Source organism: Podarcis vaucheri, assembly GCF_965113315.1.
Source record: "Podarcis vaucheri genome assembly, chromosome: 5".
NCBI lineage: Eukaryota > Metazoa > Chordata > Lepidosauria > Squamata > Lacertidae > Podarcis > Podarcis vaucheri.
In genome coordinates this window covers 42,988,869-43,008,517 of record NC_138763.1, presented here as the reverse complement: position 1 = coordinate 43,008,517, position 19,649 = coordinate 42,988,869, and the positions used below count along the sequence as shown (strand labels likewise).

The 19,649-nt window shown below is 44.2% G+C and overlaps 1 protein-coding gene across 1 annotated transcript; it reads left to right on the top strand.

Moving 5' to 3' along the window:
• The first annotated feature begins 1,091 nt into the window (after positions 1 to 1,091).
• Positions 1,092 to 15,926, top strand: PLEKHB2 (pleckstrin homology domain containing B2). Its single transcript, XM_082225326.1, has 8 exons — positions 1,092 to 1,237; positions 3,570 to 3,615; positions 5,812 to 5,964; positions 6,410 to 6,512; positions 7,890 to 7,929; positions 9,367 to 9,456; positions 9,817 to 9,925; positions 13,799 to 15,926. Exons 2-8 carry the CDS (start codon positions 3,579 to 3,581, stop codon positions 13,933 to 13,935), a joined length of 669 nt encoding a protein of 222 aa, XP_082081452.1. The 5' UTR covers positions 1,092 to 1,237; positions 3,570 to 3,578; the 3' UTR covers positions 13,936 to 15,926.
• Positions 15,927 to 19,649: the final 3,723 nt, after the last annotated feature.

Genomic DNA, 19,649 nt, shown 5'->3' with positions numbered 1-19,649 from the left:
GACAAAAACTAAATACTCTCCCTTGTGTTTCCTTGGATTGTTTTGTTGTTGAACAAAAGCAAAAAATAATTATGTAATTACCCTACCCCCCCCCTCAAAACCAGAGCCGAAACATTTTGCTTTAAAAACACCTTGGCAAGGGAAATCCTCCCCCCCATTTGTCAATTCTAACCACAGATTCAATCACTATTGTTTTCTCCCAAGTGGGCCAATATGAAGCCATGAAATATTTTATTATTATTTATTATTATTAAATTTTTATACCGCCTATACCTGCAGATTTCAGGGTGGTTCCCAACAATATTTCAAGAAATTAGAGATTTGAAGTTTGTATTTAAGGTGTCACAATACTTTTTATAATAGTAGTATTTCATGATTATAATAGTACTTCATGAACATCGTTTGAATATAAAAGTGTAAAACCCATCTTGAGTGAGAAACACAGTAATATGTTTTATCTATTCAGCGACTACATGTACATGCAACTATTGCTATTTTGTGATAGTGCTTGAAGATGAGGTGACACCAAAACTCCAGCATACCTGCTTGCTTGGAAGATATTAGATATCCGACTTTTTCCAACAAGCACGACGCTGCCAAGATTGGCACCTCCAACTACGGGCCGAAGGCTGCAATCCTAAATCAGGTGTGCAGGGGAGCGGGGAGAGTTGTGGCCACACAGATGTTGAATTCCAACCATCAGTATGCCCAGTAGTGGGAGAAGATGGGAGCTGTAGTCCACCAACATCTGGAAGGTTAAAGCTTCCTCCATCCCTACCCCTAAACACCAGGGGACAGCCCCCGAGTTTCCATAGGATCGTGCCGCCTACTTCGCACAACTCCATATTTCCATATCGCTTTACGCTTCGCCTTATCTAGATATTTGTATATAAATATACATAACTGCAGTTTAGTTTTTCCTGCATGCTGGGAGGGACTGTTCCAGAACTGACCCAGACGTAATAAGAAGGAGGAAACCTGCAGGAACGCGGATGATACAGAATTTTTTAAAATGAAACATTTGCCCTGCCGTCTCCTTCGGCTCTGAGAAACTACAACTCCCATCTACCCTTGCGGGCATGAGCAGTAGACACGGAGTGACGCGGTTGATCATAGGACCCGTCTGGCGTCAGACGAGGGCGGGGCGCGCGATCTTGGATCTCCTTTTAGCAACAAGGAAGAATAAGAAGAAAGCGAGGATTGTTGGGGCTCGCGCGGTCGCTTCCAGGCGTAACAGGTAGGCTGGGCCGGGGCTCGTTTCCCCCTCTGCCCGGGAAAGAGCGAAGGGCGGCGGAGGCGCACGGTGTGTGGATCTTGCAATGGGCCGGGGACGGAGGGCGGGCAGCTGGTCCGGCGGCTACAGCTTGTCTGGGCTCGCAGGGGTCAAATCCAACGAGGTCAGGCCACCGTGTTTTGTAATCCCCAGGACTGTAACAAGTGCACGCAGTCTAGGTCGCTGTCCTCGCCTTTTATCCTCCTCGGAGAAGCGCTCCGCTTGCTTCTTGAGGTGCTTTCTACTTCCTGCTTTCTTCTTGCGTTTTCCATCTTAGCCTCGGAGGAGAAGGGGGCTCAGTCAAGCCCTTTTTGGGGTGGAGTGGCGGGCTCTTAAGATAACGCATAGCTGTCAACTTTCCCCTTTTCTTGCGAGGAATCGTATTCGGAATAAGGGAATTTCCCTTTAAAAAAGGGAAACGTTGACAGCTATGAGATAACGCCTTTCAAAGTCGCCCTCCTGTCACAATTGTGTTTTCAAGCTGCAGTGTGGATTAATTCTGGAATTTACAGCAGAATATAATTCAGGATCCTCGTCTGATGGACGCCTGTGTGCGAGGAGCACAAAATAAGTCGATAAAGCACTTCCTAGCATAATAGCACCCCCCCACCTCATCAAAAAACAACAACCCGGAAACCATGGTTTAAGGGTGCTGAGAAATGTAGTTCAGTGAGGGGGTAAACAGCACTTTCCAGGATTCTTTGGTGGGGAACATGTTCAATAAACATACTGGGTGGGGTGGGGTGGGGACATTGACAGCTTTCAAGACATGGGAGGCCTGCTAGATAACAAAAGCATCATCTCTACAGATGGTTTCATCGTCAAACTGCTGCTTTTAATTAAATAGTGATGATGTCATTTTTGCTCTAAAAACCGCACTTTGGGATGTCGAGCTCTCTTTTCTAACTTGGGTTGTACCACAGTTGATTGGGCGGCGTGTGAAAGTGCTGCTGAAATACGGACAGAATATGGCAGGGTGGGAGCAGCTTTGGTAGCTTTGTCTCCAGATTAGAGTAACAGTGAAGATGTGATTTATTTATTTGGTGTGGCGTCATTTCCTCATGACAGAACGCCCACCTGACCATTTGGCTGGGGGAAGGGGGAGTGCCCTGCCACGGGAATGCTGCTTGCATCACTCTGTTGTCAGCGGGAAGCCGGCTTAGCTGGCAGGGCCCTCTGCTCAGCACGGAGGCAGTTTGGACTGCTCTGCTCCTCCCAGATAAGTGTGTATAGGATTGCAGCCTTGGTCCCTGGCATCTCCTGGTGAAAGCAGTAGCAGGACCCAATCCAACAATCCTGCTGGAGACTCTCAGTAAGAAGGGCCCTAATTCAGTGGTGGAGCCCATCTCCGTGCAGAGGTGGGAAAGACTTTTGGCTGAAACCCCGGAGAACTGCTGTCAGACCCTGTAGAGTGACATTACTGAGGTAGATGGATCCATGGCCTGGCTCTGTATAGTGGAAATCCGTACACTCCTATGGATAAGCTCAAGCCCTCACAAAACAATGTCATAATTAGTGGCTTTTTAAACCTAGTACAGTGGGCAAAAAAACAACCAGTATTTTCAGTTATTTTCATTATTTGTGAGAAAATGTGGTATGCAGTGCAGAACAAGAGAGAGCTTTTCATGTACATAGTAAACACAGCAGCTGAACTTTGATTCCTAGAACAATTTTTTAAAATGTGTTAATGTGGATGCAAGTCCCATGGGATTTACTTCCTGGGAAGATTCTTCTGAACTTCATGGGAAGATTTAATAATTTTTTCTTAATCGTTTATCTGTAAATAAAGGTGCATTTGGTCTCTCACTGCAAGTCCCTTTCTTTCTGTAATTGAATCGCTTTTTGGTATCTTATTGGCCCACAGAGTAGCTTTTTCTCGAATTGAACCTGCAATTCCAGGCATGCTTCATTAGTATTGTTGAACTCAGTGGGATTTCTTTTGGAGTAAACCCAGATAGGATCAACCTGCAGCTCCAATTAAACAAGACATCACTGTTAAAAGAGGGGTAACTAACATGGTGCCCTCTGGATTTTTTAACTACAACTCCCATCACCCCTGATCATTGGCCATACTGATAGCAGTCCACCACATATGGAAAGCACCAAGTTCGCTACCCCTGTACAGTATGCCTGGAGACCGCCAGCTCTCATATACTTTAAACACAAGAGACACAGACATACCCTACCCTCTGCCTTGTAAGGAAGCCTGTCTCTCATTTGGGGAAAAAGAGAGACAGAGAAAGTCCTTCTGTATCATCACACTGGTGCTACACTGATGTCCTTCTTTTCTCCCTAGTGTTTGGAGATGGCGCTGGTGAAAAGTGGATGGCTGCTCCGGCAAAGTGAGTAATGGATTCTGTCAGCTCTCTCTCTCCCCCCTCCCTGACTTGTTTCGGTGCCAAGCAACACATTATGTAGAAAATCCATGATTGGATCTTATCAAATTTTCTGTGATGTGCAGCCACTGAGACTGACAATTTGACCTGAGCATGAGCAGTGGGAGAGAGTTTTTCCTCCTGTGCTGATATCCCAATCAAGATTCTCCCTTCCCCAGGAAACTGACTGTGCATCATCCCCCTCCTCAAAACACAAATGGGGAGAATGACACTCGGAATCAGGAACCTTCTCCCTACCCCCATTCTGCTTGGATTAAATTAGCTGAGTTGAATTAAAACAAGACACCAGAAATCCAATTCTAGGTCTCCTTCATTCTGTGTACAGTGGTACCTCGGGTTACATACGCTTCAGGTTACATACGCTTCAGGTTACATACGCTTCAGGTTACAGACTCCGCTAACCCAGAAATAGTGCTTCAGGTTAAGAACTTTGCTTCAGCATGAGAACAGAAATTGTGCTCCGGCGGCGCGGCGGCAGCAGGAGGCCCCATTAGCTAAAGTGGTTCTTCAGGTTAAGAACAGCTTCAGGTTAAGTATGGACCTCCGGAACGAATTAAGTACTTAACCCGAGGTACCACTGTATTGATTTTGCTCCCCTTATCTTTAGTGTGAACATTTATTTGTGTTTACCGTATTTTTTGCCCTATAGGACGCACTTTTTGCCCTCCAAAAATGAAGGGGAAATCTGGGTGCGTCCTATGGGGCGAATGCAGGCTTTCGCTGAAGCTTGGAGAGCGAGAGGAGTCGGTGCGCACAGACCCCTCTCGCTCTCCAGGCTTCAGGAAGACATCCGCAGCCTAGGCAGCCCGCAGGGCTGTCTAGGCTGCGGATAGTAGCCTGCTTCCCGGAGCGCCAGGCATGCTGAAAGCAGAGCGCCCGGCGCTTCGGGAACACATCTGCAGCCTAGGCAGCCCTGCAGGAGGTCCCGCAGGGATGTCTAGGCTGTGGATAGCAGCCTGCCGCCCGGCGTGCAAGGCGCCCTGAAGCAGAGCGCCCCTCGCGCTGGGCAGACATCGGCCAGCCCCACAAGCTCGGGGGACAGCAGGGAGGCGCAGCGCTGCCATCCCGCTGTTCCTCGACCTGGTTCGGTTTCCCCAACCTGCTTTTGGGGGGGAAATAAAGGGGGGGAATTCCCTTTATTTCCCCCCCAAAAAACTAGGTGCGTCCTATGGGACGGAGCGTCCTATGGGATGAAAAATATGGTATATTCCCAAGGTCTCAGGGGGACAAATTAGTGTTTTGTATTATATAAAAATGTTGTTAAAAAAATCACACTAGAAACACACTGAAGACAGGGATATTCATTGGCCCATCATTGTCACTAGAGGCACAGTTTGCCACTGTGTCTCAGAAACCTTCTTCCAGCCTAGGTACACCAGTCCTTACTTGGGGAGCGAATTAAGTACTTAACCCGAGGTACCACTGTAGTTTGCAATTAAAGTATGACTCTGTTTGCATGCAACTCTAAGGCAAGCAATGGCTCAGGACAAGCAAGCATGTTGATGCTTGGAGCAAAAGTGACAACCTTGACTAAAGTTCATGGTTTATATTCAGCGATACAAGCCATGAGCCCAGATTTGGATGCAATGTTAAGCAAAATCATGGCTTAGCTCTAGATAGCAAAACAGAAGTAGTGCCTGGGGAAGAGTGAAGCTCCTTCTGTTTTTGCTCTGAGTGACTACAGTTTTGTTCATTCATGCTGATCATGGCTTCGCTCAGCATGTCTGTTTCAGAAAAACATGGCAAAAACACAAATCATGTTTGGACTTTATGTATATGTGTGTGTGAATTTCATGCTATGGTGACACAAAACAAATAATGTTTTATGCAAAATTCCTTAAAGGCAGTATTCTTGGCCACCAAATGAATAAAAAGATGTCTGCTTGGTTCTTTGGTTGCCTGATGTCTGGCTAAAGGTTTGTCAGAATAAATTAAATAGTTGCTATGAAGTAGAAATAGGAGCTTTTTCCTTGACATTAATTGCCTTTGCTACTTCTGTTATGGATTCAGGGAACTCTGGTTTAAGAGCATTTCAAGCATGATCACTGAAAGCAAAACAAATATCAAACAACCTAATCAATGTGGAATTTGATACTGTTTAGTTAGACCTCTCAAAAAACAATTGATCCCTGTTCCTTTTAGGTACTATATTAAGGCGCTGGAAGAAGAACTGGTTTGATCTATGGGCTCATGGCCATTTGTTATTTTATGACGACCAACATCGGCAGGATCTAGAGGATCGAATTCACATGAAAGTTGACTGCATCAACGTCAGAGTGGGAAATGAATGCCGAGGTGCGGATATCTTTTTTTTATTTGAACTTTCCCACCCTCTGCATACATACACCTCCTCGGTGCCACCTGTAATACAAATATGAAGGACTTACCACTATATGTAGACTTGGTTCTAAATTCACAGTGCTAAACCAGGCATAGGCAAACTCGGCCCTCCAGATGTTTTGGGACTACAACTCCCATCATCCCTAGCTAACAGGACCAGTGGTCAGGGATGATGGGAATTGTAGTCTCAAAATATCTGGACATACCCTAAATCAAGTGAAGCTTGGGTGTGTCTCCTCCGTTTGTCAGGCTTAGGATTCTGCTTTAGTTTCTGAATCAGGCTTCCCATCGTATGAGCCTACTCAAGCCTCTTTGGAGGATCTGAGTTTAAAGGTGAATTAAGCATTTAGCTTGGTGGAGCTGAAGTACCATGCTTTTACTTTGCCTTTCTCTTGGGCAGGTTTCCAGCCTCCGGAGGGGAAGCCTAGGGATTGCTTGCTGCAGATCATTTGCCGTGATGGGAAAGTGCTCAACCTCTGTGCAGAAAGTGCGGATGACTGCTTGTGAGTTTCTTCTGCTTACTTGAAAATAAAAGAACTGTAGAGTTTGGTGGCTCTGGGGCTCTTTTTAACAAGAACTTCCCTTTTGAAAGAATGACATGTGTGCATAATGGGCTATATGTTCTGGAATGAGTTGCTATGCAAAACAGTTGCAACTCTCCAAACTGCAAGAAGCAGACCTATCTCTTAGCTCACTTCCCAAAGCGGATGTTTGAGCTAATTATCATGAAGGATTTATGTTTTTGGGGATATTTTATTCTTGCATACTGATAAAGGGAATAGTTGTGTCAGATTATTTTCTAGGCTAGCGACTCATCAGATTGAGCATCAGATTACACATGGTCTGCATTCGCATGTAACAGCAAACCCTAATTTGTTTTGCTGCATTTGCATGTAGTGCTAAGCCAAACCATGACTTCGCACAAACTTATGGGTCCTGGGGGAGACACTTCTTGGTCCTTTGGCTTAGCATGTTACCTGAGCCCAGGCTTGTGGTTGAAGCTGCCTCCTCCTTAACCATAGTTTATAGCCCAAGTTTCTTTCTGGCTACGTCTTGTGGCTAGATTGGAGAGAGTTTAGCCATGAGCCTGGGTTTGGAGGACACACTGAGCCAAGTCTTGGCTTAGCATCCATGCCATGCTGATGTAAAAGGACCAAGGAGGAGCAAAGTGGCTGCCAGCTCCTCTCCGGGAGTTAGCACATTTGCACAGTCCTTGTAAGGCATAAGTTTGGCTTACCGTCCTGTGCAAACTAAACCATTTTCGCTAGTAACTTATAGTTCATGAAAGGCAATTAAGGCGCTTGCCTGGGTTTGCACATCATGCTAAACCATGGTTTATTAACTATGGCTTATTTAAACTACAGTTCAGCATTATGTGTAAACCAGGCCATAGAATTCCGTGATTGGAATGCCTGACATATTTTTACCTCACCAAAAAGCAGCTGTTGTGGGCCAGATTTGGATTGGGACTACAACATAGGGAGCAGGGAGGATTTAAGCCTTTGCTCCCTGGCTTTAACTGTACCCCAGGCTTGCTGTTAATCCTTGAGGGGAAGACATGGATTCAGGACATTGAACTCAGCTGTTTTTCACTTCAGTAGCCAGTTTGGGTTGAGAGAGGGAGGAGACACTGTGACCTAAATCCAAAAGCATTAGTTAGACTCTCTCCCTCTGCAATTGTATTCCCAACCATAGCTACTTTTTTTGTATAATAAAAATGCACCAGGTCTTCTAATCATGCCCCTCCCATGTAGTTTCACCACGAATAGTTGCTACGGTTTTTTTCTAAACTTGTTAACATGGATGTACAATTTATATTAGTGATTCTTCCACCATTATACTTTTGTTTTTTTACACTGTTTGTTTCATATTTTCTATAGAGCTTGGAAAATTGCTCTCCAGGATGCCAGAACAAATGGGGTAAGTAGGGTTTTGTGTGTGTGTGTGCTTGCAATAGTAGCATTGAGAGAAACAGCCTTTCATTTAGATTTCTTTTTTGAGTACCATTTTTGTGTGGCTAGTACCTTGGCCCACACTTCCCTTGTTCTGATGGAAGGAGTAAGCGTAGGGAGCGCATAGAAAGCTTAAGAAGTACCTGCTGCATCAAACCAAAGGCCCCTTGTAGTTCAGCATCCTGTTCTCACAGTGGTCATCTGGCCCTATTCCTATCATCGGCACAGGCCCAACTTGTATGATCCATTTCTTGATCATGTTAGCCAGTGAAGCAATCTTTAGGAAGATAGTTATTTCAGAAATGAACAAAAGAAGAAGAAGAAGAGGAGTTTGGATTTGATATCCCGCTTTATCACTACCCTAAGGAGTCTCAAAGCGGCTAATAATCTCCTTTCTCTTCCTCCCCCCACAACAAACACTCTGTGAGGTGAGTGAGGCTGAGAGACTTCAGAGAAGTGTGACTGGCCCAAGGTCACCCAGCAGCTGCATGTGAATATGTGAATCAAATATTATGCACAACATGATGCATAACGCTTCAAAGGTGCCCTTTGCCACTCGCCTATCATGCCTGGAGCAAGTAGCCTTCCCAGGGGAGCAGACAAGCTACAGCATCTGATTCTGCTTAATACATAGGCACACACCCTTGTCATCGTGCTCTTTCCTGGGATCAGAAAAGAATCCAGCAGGGCTGGTGGAAATTGCTATGCATTTCTGGCCTTGTAGTCCAAGAAGTGTTGTCCTTTGGTGCTTTCTCATCCCTGCTGCAGACCTATCCCAGCTCCCTCCCTTGATCCTTAAAAAGGTAGGAGAGCAAGTCAGGCCAACTCAGCAGGGCTCTTTGCAGCTTGAACAAAAAAACAATGTGGCTGTTGCTGATCATCCGCAAAGCCATCTGTGTCAGGGTTGCTGCTGTCTTCTGCAGAACATAAAAGTGGCATCATGGTTCTTCTGCCACATATGCACAGGGTGAACAAAAATAATAATCCTTTTGTGTGCTAGAAGCAAAGCCATCTGCTGGAGAGCAGGGAAAGAGAACACAGAGAAATTTTAGGAACTTGGTAATTTTGGTATGTTCTCCCTCTACCTCCGACGGTGGCATCTTCTTTCCACTTTGCCTTGTGTCTGATGTTCTTCCCACGTCTCACCTACCTGACATAGAACAGAGTGGGAAGGCTGCACTTTTCCATTTTGCCCTGCATCTTGCGTTATATTCCTCAGTTTAAGTATTGTTGATCAGTAATGCTATTTTGTACGGTAAGTCAACAACTCAGCATTTCCCAAAGATGCTAACCTCATGTCAATTTCCTACTGAGTGCTCTGTTTATCCAATCCTGCTCCCATCTGCAGTGATTGCAACTGAAGAATTTGAACAGCTGCTTCTGTGTTTTATGTTAACATGTCCAGGCCTATATTGGTTCGGAAGTGATGTATGACGACAATACAATTTCCTCGTCTCCTCCTCCGTACACGGCTTATGCAACACCATCACCTGAGGTAAGCTATGGAAAACATGATATAAGGAGAGTTTGGTTAGTGCAAGTTGCTTAAAATTGGGCATTTTGTGAGGTGACCTATGCATAAAATTTAGCTGGCAGGTTTCACCTGTCCTGAAGAAGCAGGTGGTGCGTCATACCTGAGCTGGTGATGTCAGGCAGCACCTGTTTGCTGAGTTTGTTGAATCTAGTTGTAAAAGGTCTTAAACCCTTGCCCATCTTCCATCACAGCATGGTGTATTATATAGGTGTCCTCTTCAGTGTCAAGCGAAAAGCCTTGTAGTTAAAGTGAATGGGATGCCGCACTCAGGAATGTTTGTTTCCAATGTACACTGCTAACAATTGTTCTCAATGTCATCAGGTTTATGGCTACCCACAGTACAATGGCGCATATCCACCTCCTGGGGCCCAGGTCTTCTTTACTTCTAATGGACAGACGTATGCAATCCCCTATCAATATCCAAACCAAGGTAACTGGTAATATTTATTCTTCTATGACTTGATTTAGTACATTCAGAACTCTGCAGTTTGGTTTTGCATTCAGTATTTCCCCCCCACAACCCCCTCCCCCTTGGTAGTAAGGTATTTTTATTACTCAACAGTAAATGAATAAATGCCCTAAAAGTACCATTTTTGCAGTATACATAATGCATTTGCCGTATTTTTCCGTTTATAAGACTCCCCCATGTATAAGATGATACCTATATTTTTGAACCCTAAATTAAGAAAACAATATTCAAGAATTTACAAATGCAGATTTTACCTTTAAAGCCCTATACGGCCTAGGACCCTCGTACCTACGGGACCGCCTCTCCTGGTATGCCCCACAGAGAAATTTACGGTCTGCAAATAAAAACACCCTAAAGATCCCAGGCCTCAGAGAGGTTAGGCTGGCCTCAACTAGAGCCAGGGCCTTTTCGGCCGCGGCTCCAATCTGGTGGAACGCTCTGTCACAAGAGACTAGGGCCCTGCAGGACCTGACATCCTTCCGCAGGGCCTGCAAGACAGAGCTGTTCCACCAGGCCTTTTGTCAGGGCGCAGCCTGACCCCCTCCTCTGGCAATCTGCACAAAACTTTGCCTGATGGTTGCCATTAATTTGATTTTAATTTGATTTAATTAATTTTATAATGAATGTTTTACAATGTTGAACCATTTGATTGTTGTTAGCCGCCCTGAGCCCAGCTTCGGCTGGGGAGGGCGGGATATAAATAAAATTTATTATTATTATTATTATTATTATTATTATTATTATTATTACAGTACTGTTCCTCCAATACAAATCAGACTTCCCTTCCCCGCTTTTGTGGTGTCTTCTCTTATATAAATTTTTAACACCGCATTTTCTACTTTACTCCATTTTTGAATTATTCTACAATTAATCTTAATAGTACTTTTAACTGCTTGATTTAAGTTAACCCTACCAATGCACTTAGTTGCATACCATAGTATTTCAAATATTCCACAAATATTCCCCACTCATTAATAATCCTCCCCCCCCCCTGGTTTCTTAACACACCCATTAATTTTGCCATTTTGGCATAATCCATCAATTGAATCAGCCACACTTCCTTGGTTGGAACAGTATCCTCTTTCCATCTCTGGCAAAAATAAATCAATATTTTAAACACCTGAGGTTGCCCAAATTTGCTGAGCTTTTTTGGGGGGAATTCATCCAAATTAGCTGCTGCTGAGGGAGGCAGGCAGGCAGGCAGGCAAGGCAGCAATAGGGAGCAGGAGAAAGAACCAGAGTTAAACAGGGCATGAAGATGGCAGATGCCAAGCCGAAGCGGAACGAGCAGCTGAAGCACTGGACCATATTTTTCCATGTATAGAACGACCCCCTATTTTGGACTATTTTTTTTTAGCAAAAAACATTGTCTTATACATGGAAAAATACGGTACTTATAATTTCCCTCCCTATCTCAGACCTAAAATCATAATATTGGTCAAGTAGAAAAAGTTTTAAAATGAGGATGTAACATAAGAGATAGTGGTATAATTCTCATCTTCTGATGGTATTTTTCTCTCCCAATTTTTTGATGTGTACATAACTGGTACCTTTAGTGCATTAGCATGATATGAGATGGTAACTTAGACTACAAGAACTATATCTCAGTCCATAACCATACTGGATTTGAAATTGTTGTTATATATGTTTTATTATATTGTGAGACGTTGCATAGGAAGGGAATGAAATTAATAATAATTTCAATAGGAATTAAATTAATAATAATAACTGCAACATTTTGGCTGCAACCCTGTGATCAACCAGGGACTGAGTCCCGCTGAATTTAGTGGGACTTACTCCTGAGTAAACATGTAAAGGTTTGCGCTGCTAAGTATGTTTGGCTTCTATTTCTGGTTGCTTGTATCAGAAATATGCCATATTTAATTGTTTAAGTCAGTTATGGTCATAAAATATGCCCCTGCCAGTGGCGTAGCGTGGGGGGTGCCAGGGGTGCCGGCCGCACCGGGCGCAACATTTGGGGGGGGGCGCTCGCTGCCTCCGGAGTCGCCGAAGAGCCTCGGGCGCAGGCTGTAGCGGAGCCGCATGTCTCGCGGAACCGACGAGCTGTGCGCGCGTCCGGGCGGAAGGCGCCCGGCAGGCAGCGGCTCTCAGCGCTCGCCGCGGAGGACGCGCCAGGCAGCCCCTCCTCACAGCCCCGCCTCCGCCGGTGCTGCTGCAGCTGCTGGGCCGTTGCATTTTCCTCGCCTCTCTGCCCCTTCCTCCTCCGGGCAAGCGGCGTCGTTTGGGCGGCAGCGGGGGGCGCAAATTACTTGCCTTGCCCCGAGTTAGGTGGCGCAAATTACTTGCGTTGCCCCGGGTGCTGACAACTCACGCTACGCTGCTGGCCCCTGCTCAGGTTACTGAGGGAGTTTCAGTGCCAGATTGTAATTAAATCTGTGCTGGGGAACTTGTGGCTCTCTAGATGTTTCAGGGACTTCAACTCCCATCAGTCTCAGTCAACATGGCCAGTAGTCATGGCAATGGGAACTGTAGTACAGCAAGATCTCTAGGGCCACAGATTCCCCATCCCTCCATTAAAGGTTGGAGTATTCTTACACTGTCACTGCTGATGGGCAAAGAAACCCGTGTGAGAGTTCTCAAACCATTATTAGGTCAGCCTGTGCTACTGCAAAACTATAGTATAAGACAAAAAACGTTTGATTAATTATTCTGTATCATATGCTTCTGTGATATGACAGCTGCTTTATGGATTATATTGTGTTTGAATGTGGTCTTATGGTTTGACTGGCCTGTCTTCCTGTTCTTTGGCATGAGTGGTTTGTGCCCTCACAATAACAGCATTCAGATGTGATCCTTTAAACCATGGTGCTCCAACTTTTCATACCAAGTGGGCCGTAAGAGGGAGTGAGGCCAAAGTATGGCACCACCTCAGCCAACGTGTTGCCTCCCCGAAGTCAACTAAACAAGGTGCCAAACTCTGGGAAGGAGGCTCAAGGCTCTGGCAGGGTCCTAGAGGCCTCCTACCTCCTACCCAAAGCTGGGAAAGTGCGAACTAGGCTTTGGGAAAGGAGGGTGAAGGACTCTGGGACTCTGCCAAACCATCATGCCTATGCCTACTTTCCAAAGCCTAGTGCAGTGGTGTCCAAACTTATTTAAAAGAGGGCCAGATTTGATGAAGTGAAGGGCCGTGAGGGCCGACCAAAGTTTTTTTAGGTCTGAAGTTGTTGAGCTTTTTTTAAGGATTGAAGTTCTTAAGGTTTTTTAAGGATTTTACCCCAGGAAATAAACTGATTAGGCCCCCAAAATGGACTTTGGACATGCCTGGCCTAGTGTCTCGGTTATCCAGTTTTGGGAAAGCAATGCAAGGGCTGTGGTGTGGGAGTGTCAAATGTTGTCAAGGGCCGTCCAAAAAGGCCTTGAGGGCTACAGGTGGTCCTTGGGTCACATGTTGGACTGCCTTGCCCAAACCACATTATAGAGTATCAGCAATGAGTGTGTGTGTACACTCGCCTTGGGGAACATGACATCTGAATGTAGCCACTGGGTGAAATACAGTATTAGTCATACTCAGAGTAGACTCAGTAAAAATCAGTGGATTGAGTTACTTGAGTACGGCGTAGACATCACCCACAGCTTTTATCGGTCTTCCTTCACATTACCTCCTCTGTGTATTCGTTCAGGTTCCCTGGCATTGAAAATCATTTACTTTTAAAGACCCAGCTATCTAGCCCACATTAACGGCAAGGCTTTCCTTTCTCCGTTTTTATGGAGTCCAGAATGTGTTGGCCTCCCAGTTTTAAGGAGATCAATGAAAGGGAACAAGAAGTTTCAAGTTTTATTTCTATTTAAATCCCACGGTGTTCTTCTTTCCAGGTCCTTATGGTCACCCTCCTGCGAATCATGTCATCATTCGAGAGCGCTACCGGGATAATGATGGGGACCTGGCACTTGGCATGCTTGCTGGAGCAGCAACAGGAATGGCCCTGGGCTCGTTGTTCTGGGTGTTCTAGGCTCCCTCTGGAGCCACAAAGCAAAGGGAGACCTGAAGTCTTCTGTGTGCAATAATATGTATTTGCAAAGTACTTCAGTTTAATCTACAATTTTTTTCCAATAGGTTCTAGTAGTACTTTTTGCTGGTGACAGGCAGATTGTAGTTAACAAAAATTCCCAGCTGTCCCAAAGGTGCCCTTTAGTTGAAAAGTGGTTAGCATAATGGCTCGTGGTCAGATGAGTTTGTGATTCTATGCATTGATAAGTAAGTAGCAGTAATATCAATGAAGTGTTACTAATGATGGCTAAATGGCCACAGTTGACTCATTTTTACAGTCAAATATTAACCATCTTGTTAAAATTACTTCAGCTACTGCCTCAGAATGCTAACTGGAAAGCAAGGGAGCACAAAAGTGGTTATTTCTGAATCCAGGGGATTTTGAATCCAATATTTTTCTCAGCATTCCTAGAAGACATAGATGATGATTCAGTAGCCATGCCATGGGATCCATTGAATGTTTTCTTGTATTCAGGGGAGATCTCTGGCATTTCAGTAGCTTGACAAGGATTGCACACTTACTGTACAAGTCCTTCTCAAGGCTAAACCAGGGACGGGGAACCTTTGGCTCTTGAGATGCTCTTGGACTACAACTCCCATCATCCTTGATCAGTGGCTATGCTGGCAGAAGTTCAACAAAATATGGAGAACTCAAATTCCCTCTCCCTTGTCTAAGCAATAGAAAAATCTGACATTTCTTCTAGAAAGGAGTTTGGATTACCATTCAAACCATTCCAGTGTCCTAGAAACCGCAACCTCATTTAGATCCTAGTAACAGTTCCTTAGGGTAACGGTGGCTGGAAAGAAAGTTGAACATGCGGACATCAGGCCTCTGAAACATTTGCTAAGGCAGGTAGAAGGATAGTTAATTAATAGGTGATAGGAAGTGTTGTGATCATACTGGGGATAAATGTGTTCAAAGTCTTACTGGTTTAAGTATATGGGAACCTTTTGAATCTGTATTGAGATTTATACAAAGTAATTATGCTCTCTTACCTGCAACTACAAACTATTTTTAACAAGGGCTTCTACTTTCCAGACACAGAGATACCTCTGTTTTGGTTGCACGCTCCAGTCTTGTATGTGCTTCTCCTTCTGCAGCTAAATTATCTGCTTTAAAGATGTAAGACCCCTACTTCTGCGAGAGGACAGAGAAATGAGCAAGTATCCCCACCCGGAAATTATTTTCAGTGGTGTAGGTTAATAAAATGAAAGGCACACCTGTTTTTATCCATCTGTTGCTTGTGCATCCTGTTAAAATCTGAGATCTACACAAGACTCTTCCAAGTGGCTATAGGCTGTGCTGTGTTCTTTGGTGAACCTGCAAGCTTTGAACAGCAGCGAGCAAAGGGGACTTGGGTTGTGCTGCCTGCCATAATGGCAAACCCTAGCCGAATGCATTCCATTCCTATTTAAATGGGATAACTGAATTGTGAGTGAGGCAAAGGCAAGGTAGTGGTACTGGAAGTCTTAATATTGGTCTTGTACACCTTGTATGCCAGTGTTTGCCTTGGGTGTGTCTATGCAACTGCTGTTGAAATGCAACAGGGGGACCTTATTGCATCCAGCAGTTGTTGGATCTGAAAGCGTGGCTTTTTAAAAACCCTGTCAGCAGTCTAGGACATTTCAAAAGACAGTACTGTGAACTGAAGAATGTGTGAACTGAAGATGCTTTATTTAATAGGTCTGCAGTCTCTTATTTAATACCCATGCAAGTATGTTGGAAGCCTTGTAAGTTACTAAGAAACCGATAATACACTAAAAGCAGCACTAGCTTCTGCTCTGATTTTGTAATTTATCTAGTGTAATTTTAAGACCATCTCTTCTGTGCTATTATGTGTACTGTACAGAACTGTAGAACTTCCAGAAAACTCCTTTCTTTGTATTTGTTACTTTGTGAGGAGAGAAGAAAATAAATGTAGTCTTTGAACTTTTGGCAAGTCAAAAATTTAATACACTCGTCATTCCTTGATAAGATGTTAAGTTTAAGTTGGTTATAACCATAGAAAACTACACTATGAGCTGGGGGGGGGGGCCCTTCATTTTACCTGAATAATTATTTGCACATTGTAATGGGCATAACAGGAAAGAACACAAGGCATCGGCTAGCTGGATTTTAAAATATAACGGCTAAATCATATGCTCATGTTGAATAAATGTCCAGTGAATTCAGTAAACTGCAAAGCAAATAAAATATTTCCATAGGTAACACATTTATCTTGCATTAATACCAGGAAATAAATCTTGACCAAGCTCAATATTCAAGAAGGGTTCCAAAAACTTGGGTAGAAATCTGGATTTTGCATCATATGATTGCGAGTAAGATAACGTGCAGTGTCAACTATCCTCCCCATGCCACGTAATTCCAAATATTATTCAAGGAGTTATTATTTTCTATGAAGTGGCAGAAAGAGGGCATAGTCTGGAGACATAGCCTTGTAAACACCACCCTTGGAGGCCAACCCTACTATTGAACAAACTAAGGTAGCTGCTTCAGGGAGCAGATGCTTGGAGAGAGCAGGGAGTGGTAGCAAGAGTGCTGGAGGACAGAGTTGTGTGTGCTGTGTGGTTTGCGCTCCCTAAGCTAGCCTGCTTTCCCTCAGGTACAGAGGACATTGCCAGCATAGATGGAAAATTTGCTAATTCAGTTGGCTTCCTTATTTCTGTTGATAATACCAGGAAGAAAAGGGGGAGTTATAAATAATGGGGATGTCTTAATCTTTTTTCTAAACCTTGCTGGCAACTTCCTAAGAGCAAACTGTATTAAACTGTTCCATGATTCAAACCAGCACCAGGTAAATGATCTTTCCCTACCTACAGATCTCCCTCTTCTCATCCAGAAGGAAATGCCAAATTGAGCATCTGACCAGCTGAATGTACTCCGCCAGGAATATATTGGAATGGTCTTGTGATTGTCACAGTGGCCACAATGTCCCAGGTTATAACAGGCAAGGGTATTGCTGCCAGCCATTTTAGAAAATATTGAGAGAGATGGGCTTCGCTTACGTAAATATTGGAGATAGACGCAACAGCTTTTTGGCACACAGACTGTCAAAATGGAAACTTATTTAGTAGAAACAAAAGCCTGTCAACTTTTATGGCTTATTTTCAGGGGCAGAAATGTTGCAGAAATGCAAGAGGCCACAGGAATGTACTATGGGGAGGGAAGAATTGGAATGATTGACTGTGGTGGTATGAATGGGGAGGAAAGAGAGAGCAAAATATGCTTGGGCTGGCGCCCATCACAATTGTTCATACTGACTTTGCACAATCTGTTGTAAAGACATTTTTACAAAGTTAAAAGCCATAGGAAAATCTGTGCTAAAATCCCGAACAGGCCAATCTAACATGATCAATGTGACAGCTCACAATTTAAATTGGTGGAATTATATGGGAGTAAAAAGGTAAAGGGACTCCTGACCGTTATGTCCAGTTGCGAACGACTCAGAGGTTGTGGTGCTCATCTCGCTTTATTGGCTGAGGGAGCCGGCGTACAGCCTCCGGATCATGTGGCCAGCATGACTAAGCCGCTTCTGGTGAACCAGAACAGTGCACGGAAATGCCGTTTACCTTCCCGCTGGAGTGGTACCTATTTATCTACTCGCACTTTGACGTGCTTTCGAACTGCTAGGTGGGCAGAAGCAGGGACCGAGCAATGGGAGCTCACCCCATCGCGGGGATTCGAACCACCAACCTTCTGACTGGCAAGCCCTAGGCTCTGTGGTTTAGACCACAGAGCCACCCGCATCCCTTATATGGGAGTAAAAAAGAGAAAAAGTGCATTTTTAAAAATGAACAAGGCTGACAAATCATGCACATGACTGTTTGCTAGGAAACCTAAATGAAGAACAGCTAGGAAACGGGACATATCCAAAAAAGGTCATTAAACTCAAGACCTCTGAAAGATGGTGTCTAGAAGTACAGTGGTACCTCTGGTTAAGTTCTTAATTCGTTCTGGAGGTCTGTTCTTAACCTGAAACTGTTCTTAACCTGAAGCACCACTTTAGCTAATGGGGCCTCCTGCTGCTGCCATGCTGCTGGAGCACGATTTCTGCTCTCATCCTGAAGCAAAGTTCTTAACCCGAGGTACTATTTCTGGATTAGCAGTCTGTAACCTGAGGCGTATGTAACCTGAAGCTTATGTAACCTGAGGTACCACTGTAATTAATTTAAGAAGTTCAGGAAAGCAAAGCAGGAGCACTCGATTAGGAAGTGCTCATGCCAAGCCAAATCCATGGCTAATGCTGTCTGCTCTGATTAAACAGATAAGGCCTGCTCCAATAGGAATAAATATGAATATTCTCCCTTGGACTGATCTGGGAGGTGAGACTGCTCAGTGGTTTGGGACACTAATCTGTTGAGCAGATGATACTATTGAGGTGGGAAGGAAAAAGGAGAAGCTGATTCTGCATACAGATGATCAGCACTGCCAAACTTGACTGCGTTGACTTCCTGCTGATTAGCAAGACGTGACTAGCAGTATGTGGGCAGCCTAACTTTCTGGAAACAATTCCAGTTCAAACACTTTGCTTGCAGCACTCACTGTGACTCTGCCTCTTGAGCTACTGCTTAGTGTTCCTTTGGTGAGTTGCTTAGGTCAGGCTAACACATACAGTGGTACCTCGGGTTAAGTACTTAATTCGTTTTGGAGGTCCGTTCTTAACCTGAAACTGTTCTTAACCTGAAGCACCACTTTAGCTAATGGGGCCTCCTGCTGCCGCTGCGCCGCCAGAGCACAATTTCTGTTCTCATCCTGAAGCAAAGTTCTTAACCTGAAGCACTATTTCTGGGTTAGCAGAGTCTGTAACCTGAAGTGTATGTAACCTGAAGCATAGGTAACCCGAGGTACCACTGTACCTGCATGTTATAAGAATGAAAATAAATGAGATTTCCATGAAGAAATGGGGAAATAGGCACACAAAGCTAAGCAAGTCTGGATCCAGTCAGTGGCTGATGGCTAATTGCCAGGGAGGCTTGCGTTCCATGACAAAAGAATAGTGAGATACAAATGTAAACTAAATAAATACATTGAGAATAGTGGGTCAGAGCCCAGAAGCTTGGCATGTTGGAAATCAGGTACCCATTTCTGCAAATAGCCCTTTAAAATACAGTTATATACCCTCTGCTTTCAACAGTGCTGTTAACCTCATTCAGCAAATAATTGTACATGCTAGGGGTATGATTAGATGTTATAGTAAAGCATGCTTTTATTTATGTTTCAAGTACTCAATATCAAGCCGAAACACAATAATAAGCTTGGACAGACATTTCGAATATAATGAAAACTGGTACAGGCTTAAGTTGAGCTACACTTGGTCCCAATTATATATTATGTACCGTTTGATAGTGACTGGTTGAAAGAAAGCATCACCGAACTAATGATCACATGTGCTTTGATTTGACTTGTGCCATTACGAAAAGAAACTGCATCCATATATCAGCACCCTTTTTTTCTGAGCAGGAAGTGTGGCGGAACCAAACCACTAGATGGCAGGCAAAATCAAGCAATGCCTACAAGCCGGTAACATCCCCTTCAATAAGGTTTTTATGTGCCGCACTTTAGTGGCTGATTCACCTATTTAGCACAAACGAAGCCTTCACCAAGCTACTAAAACCCAATATAATCTCACTTATTCAGATTTTTATGGATTCAAGTTAAGATGAAAGTGAGCTAAT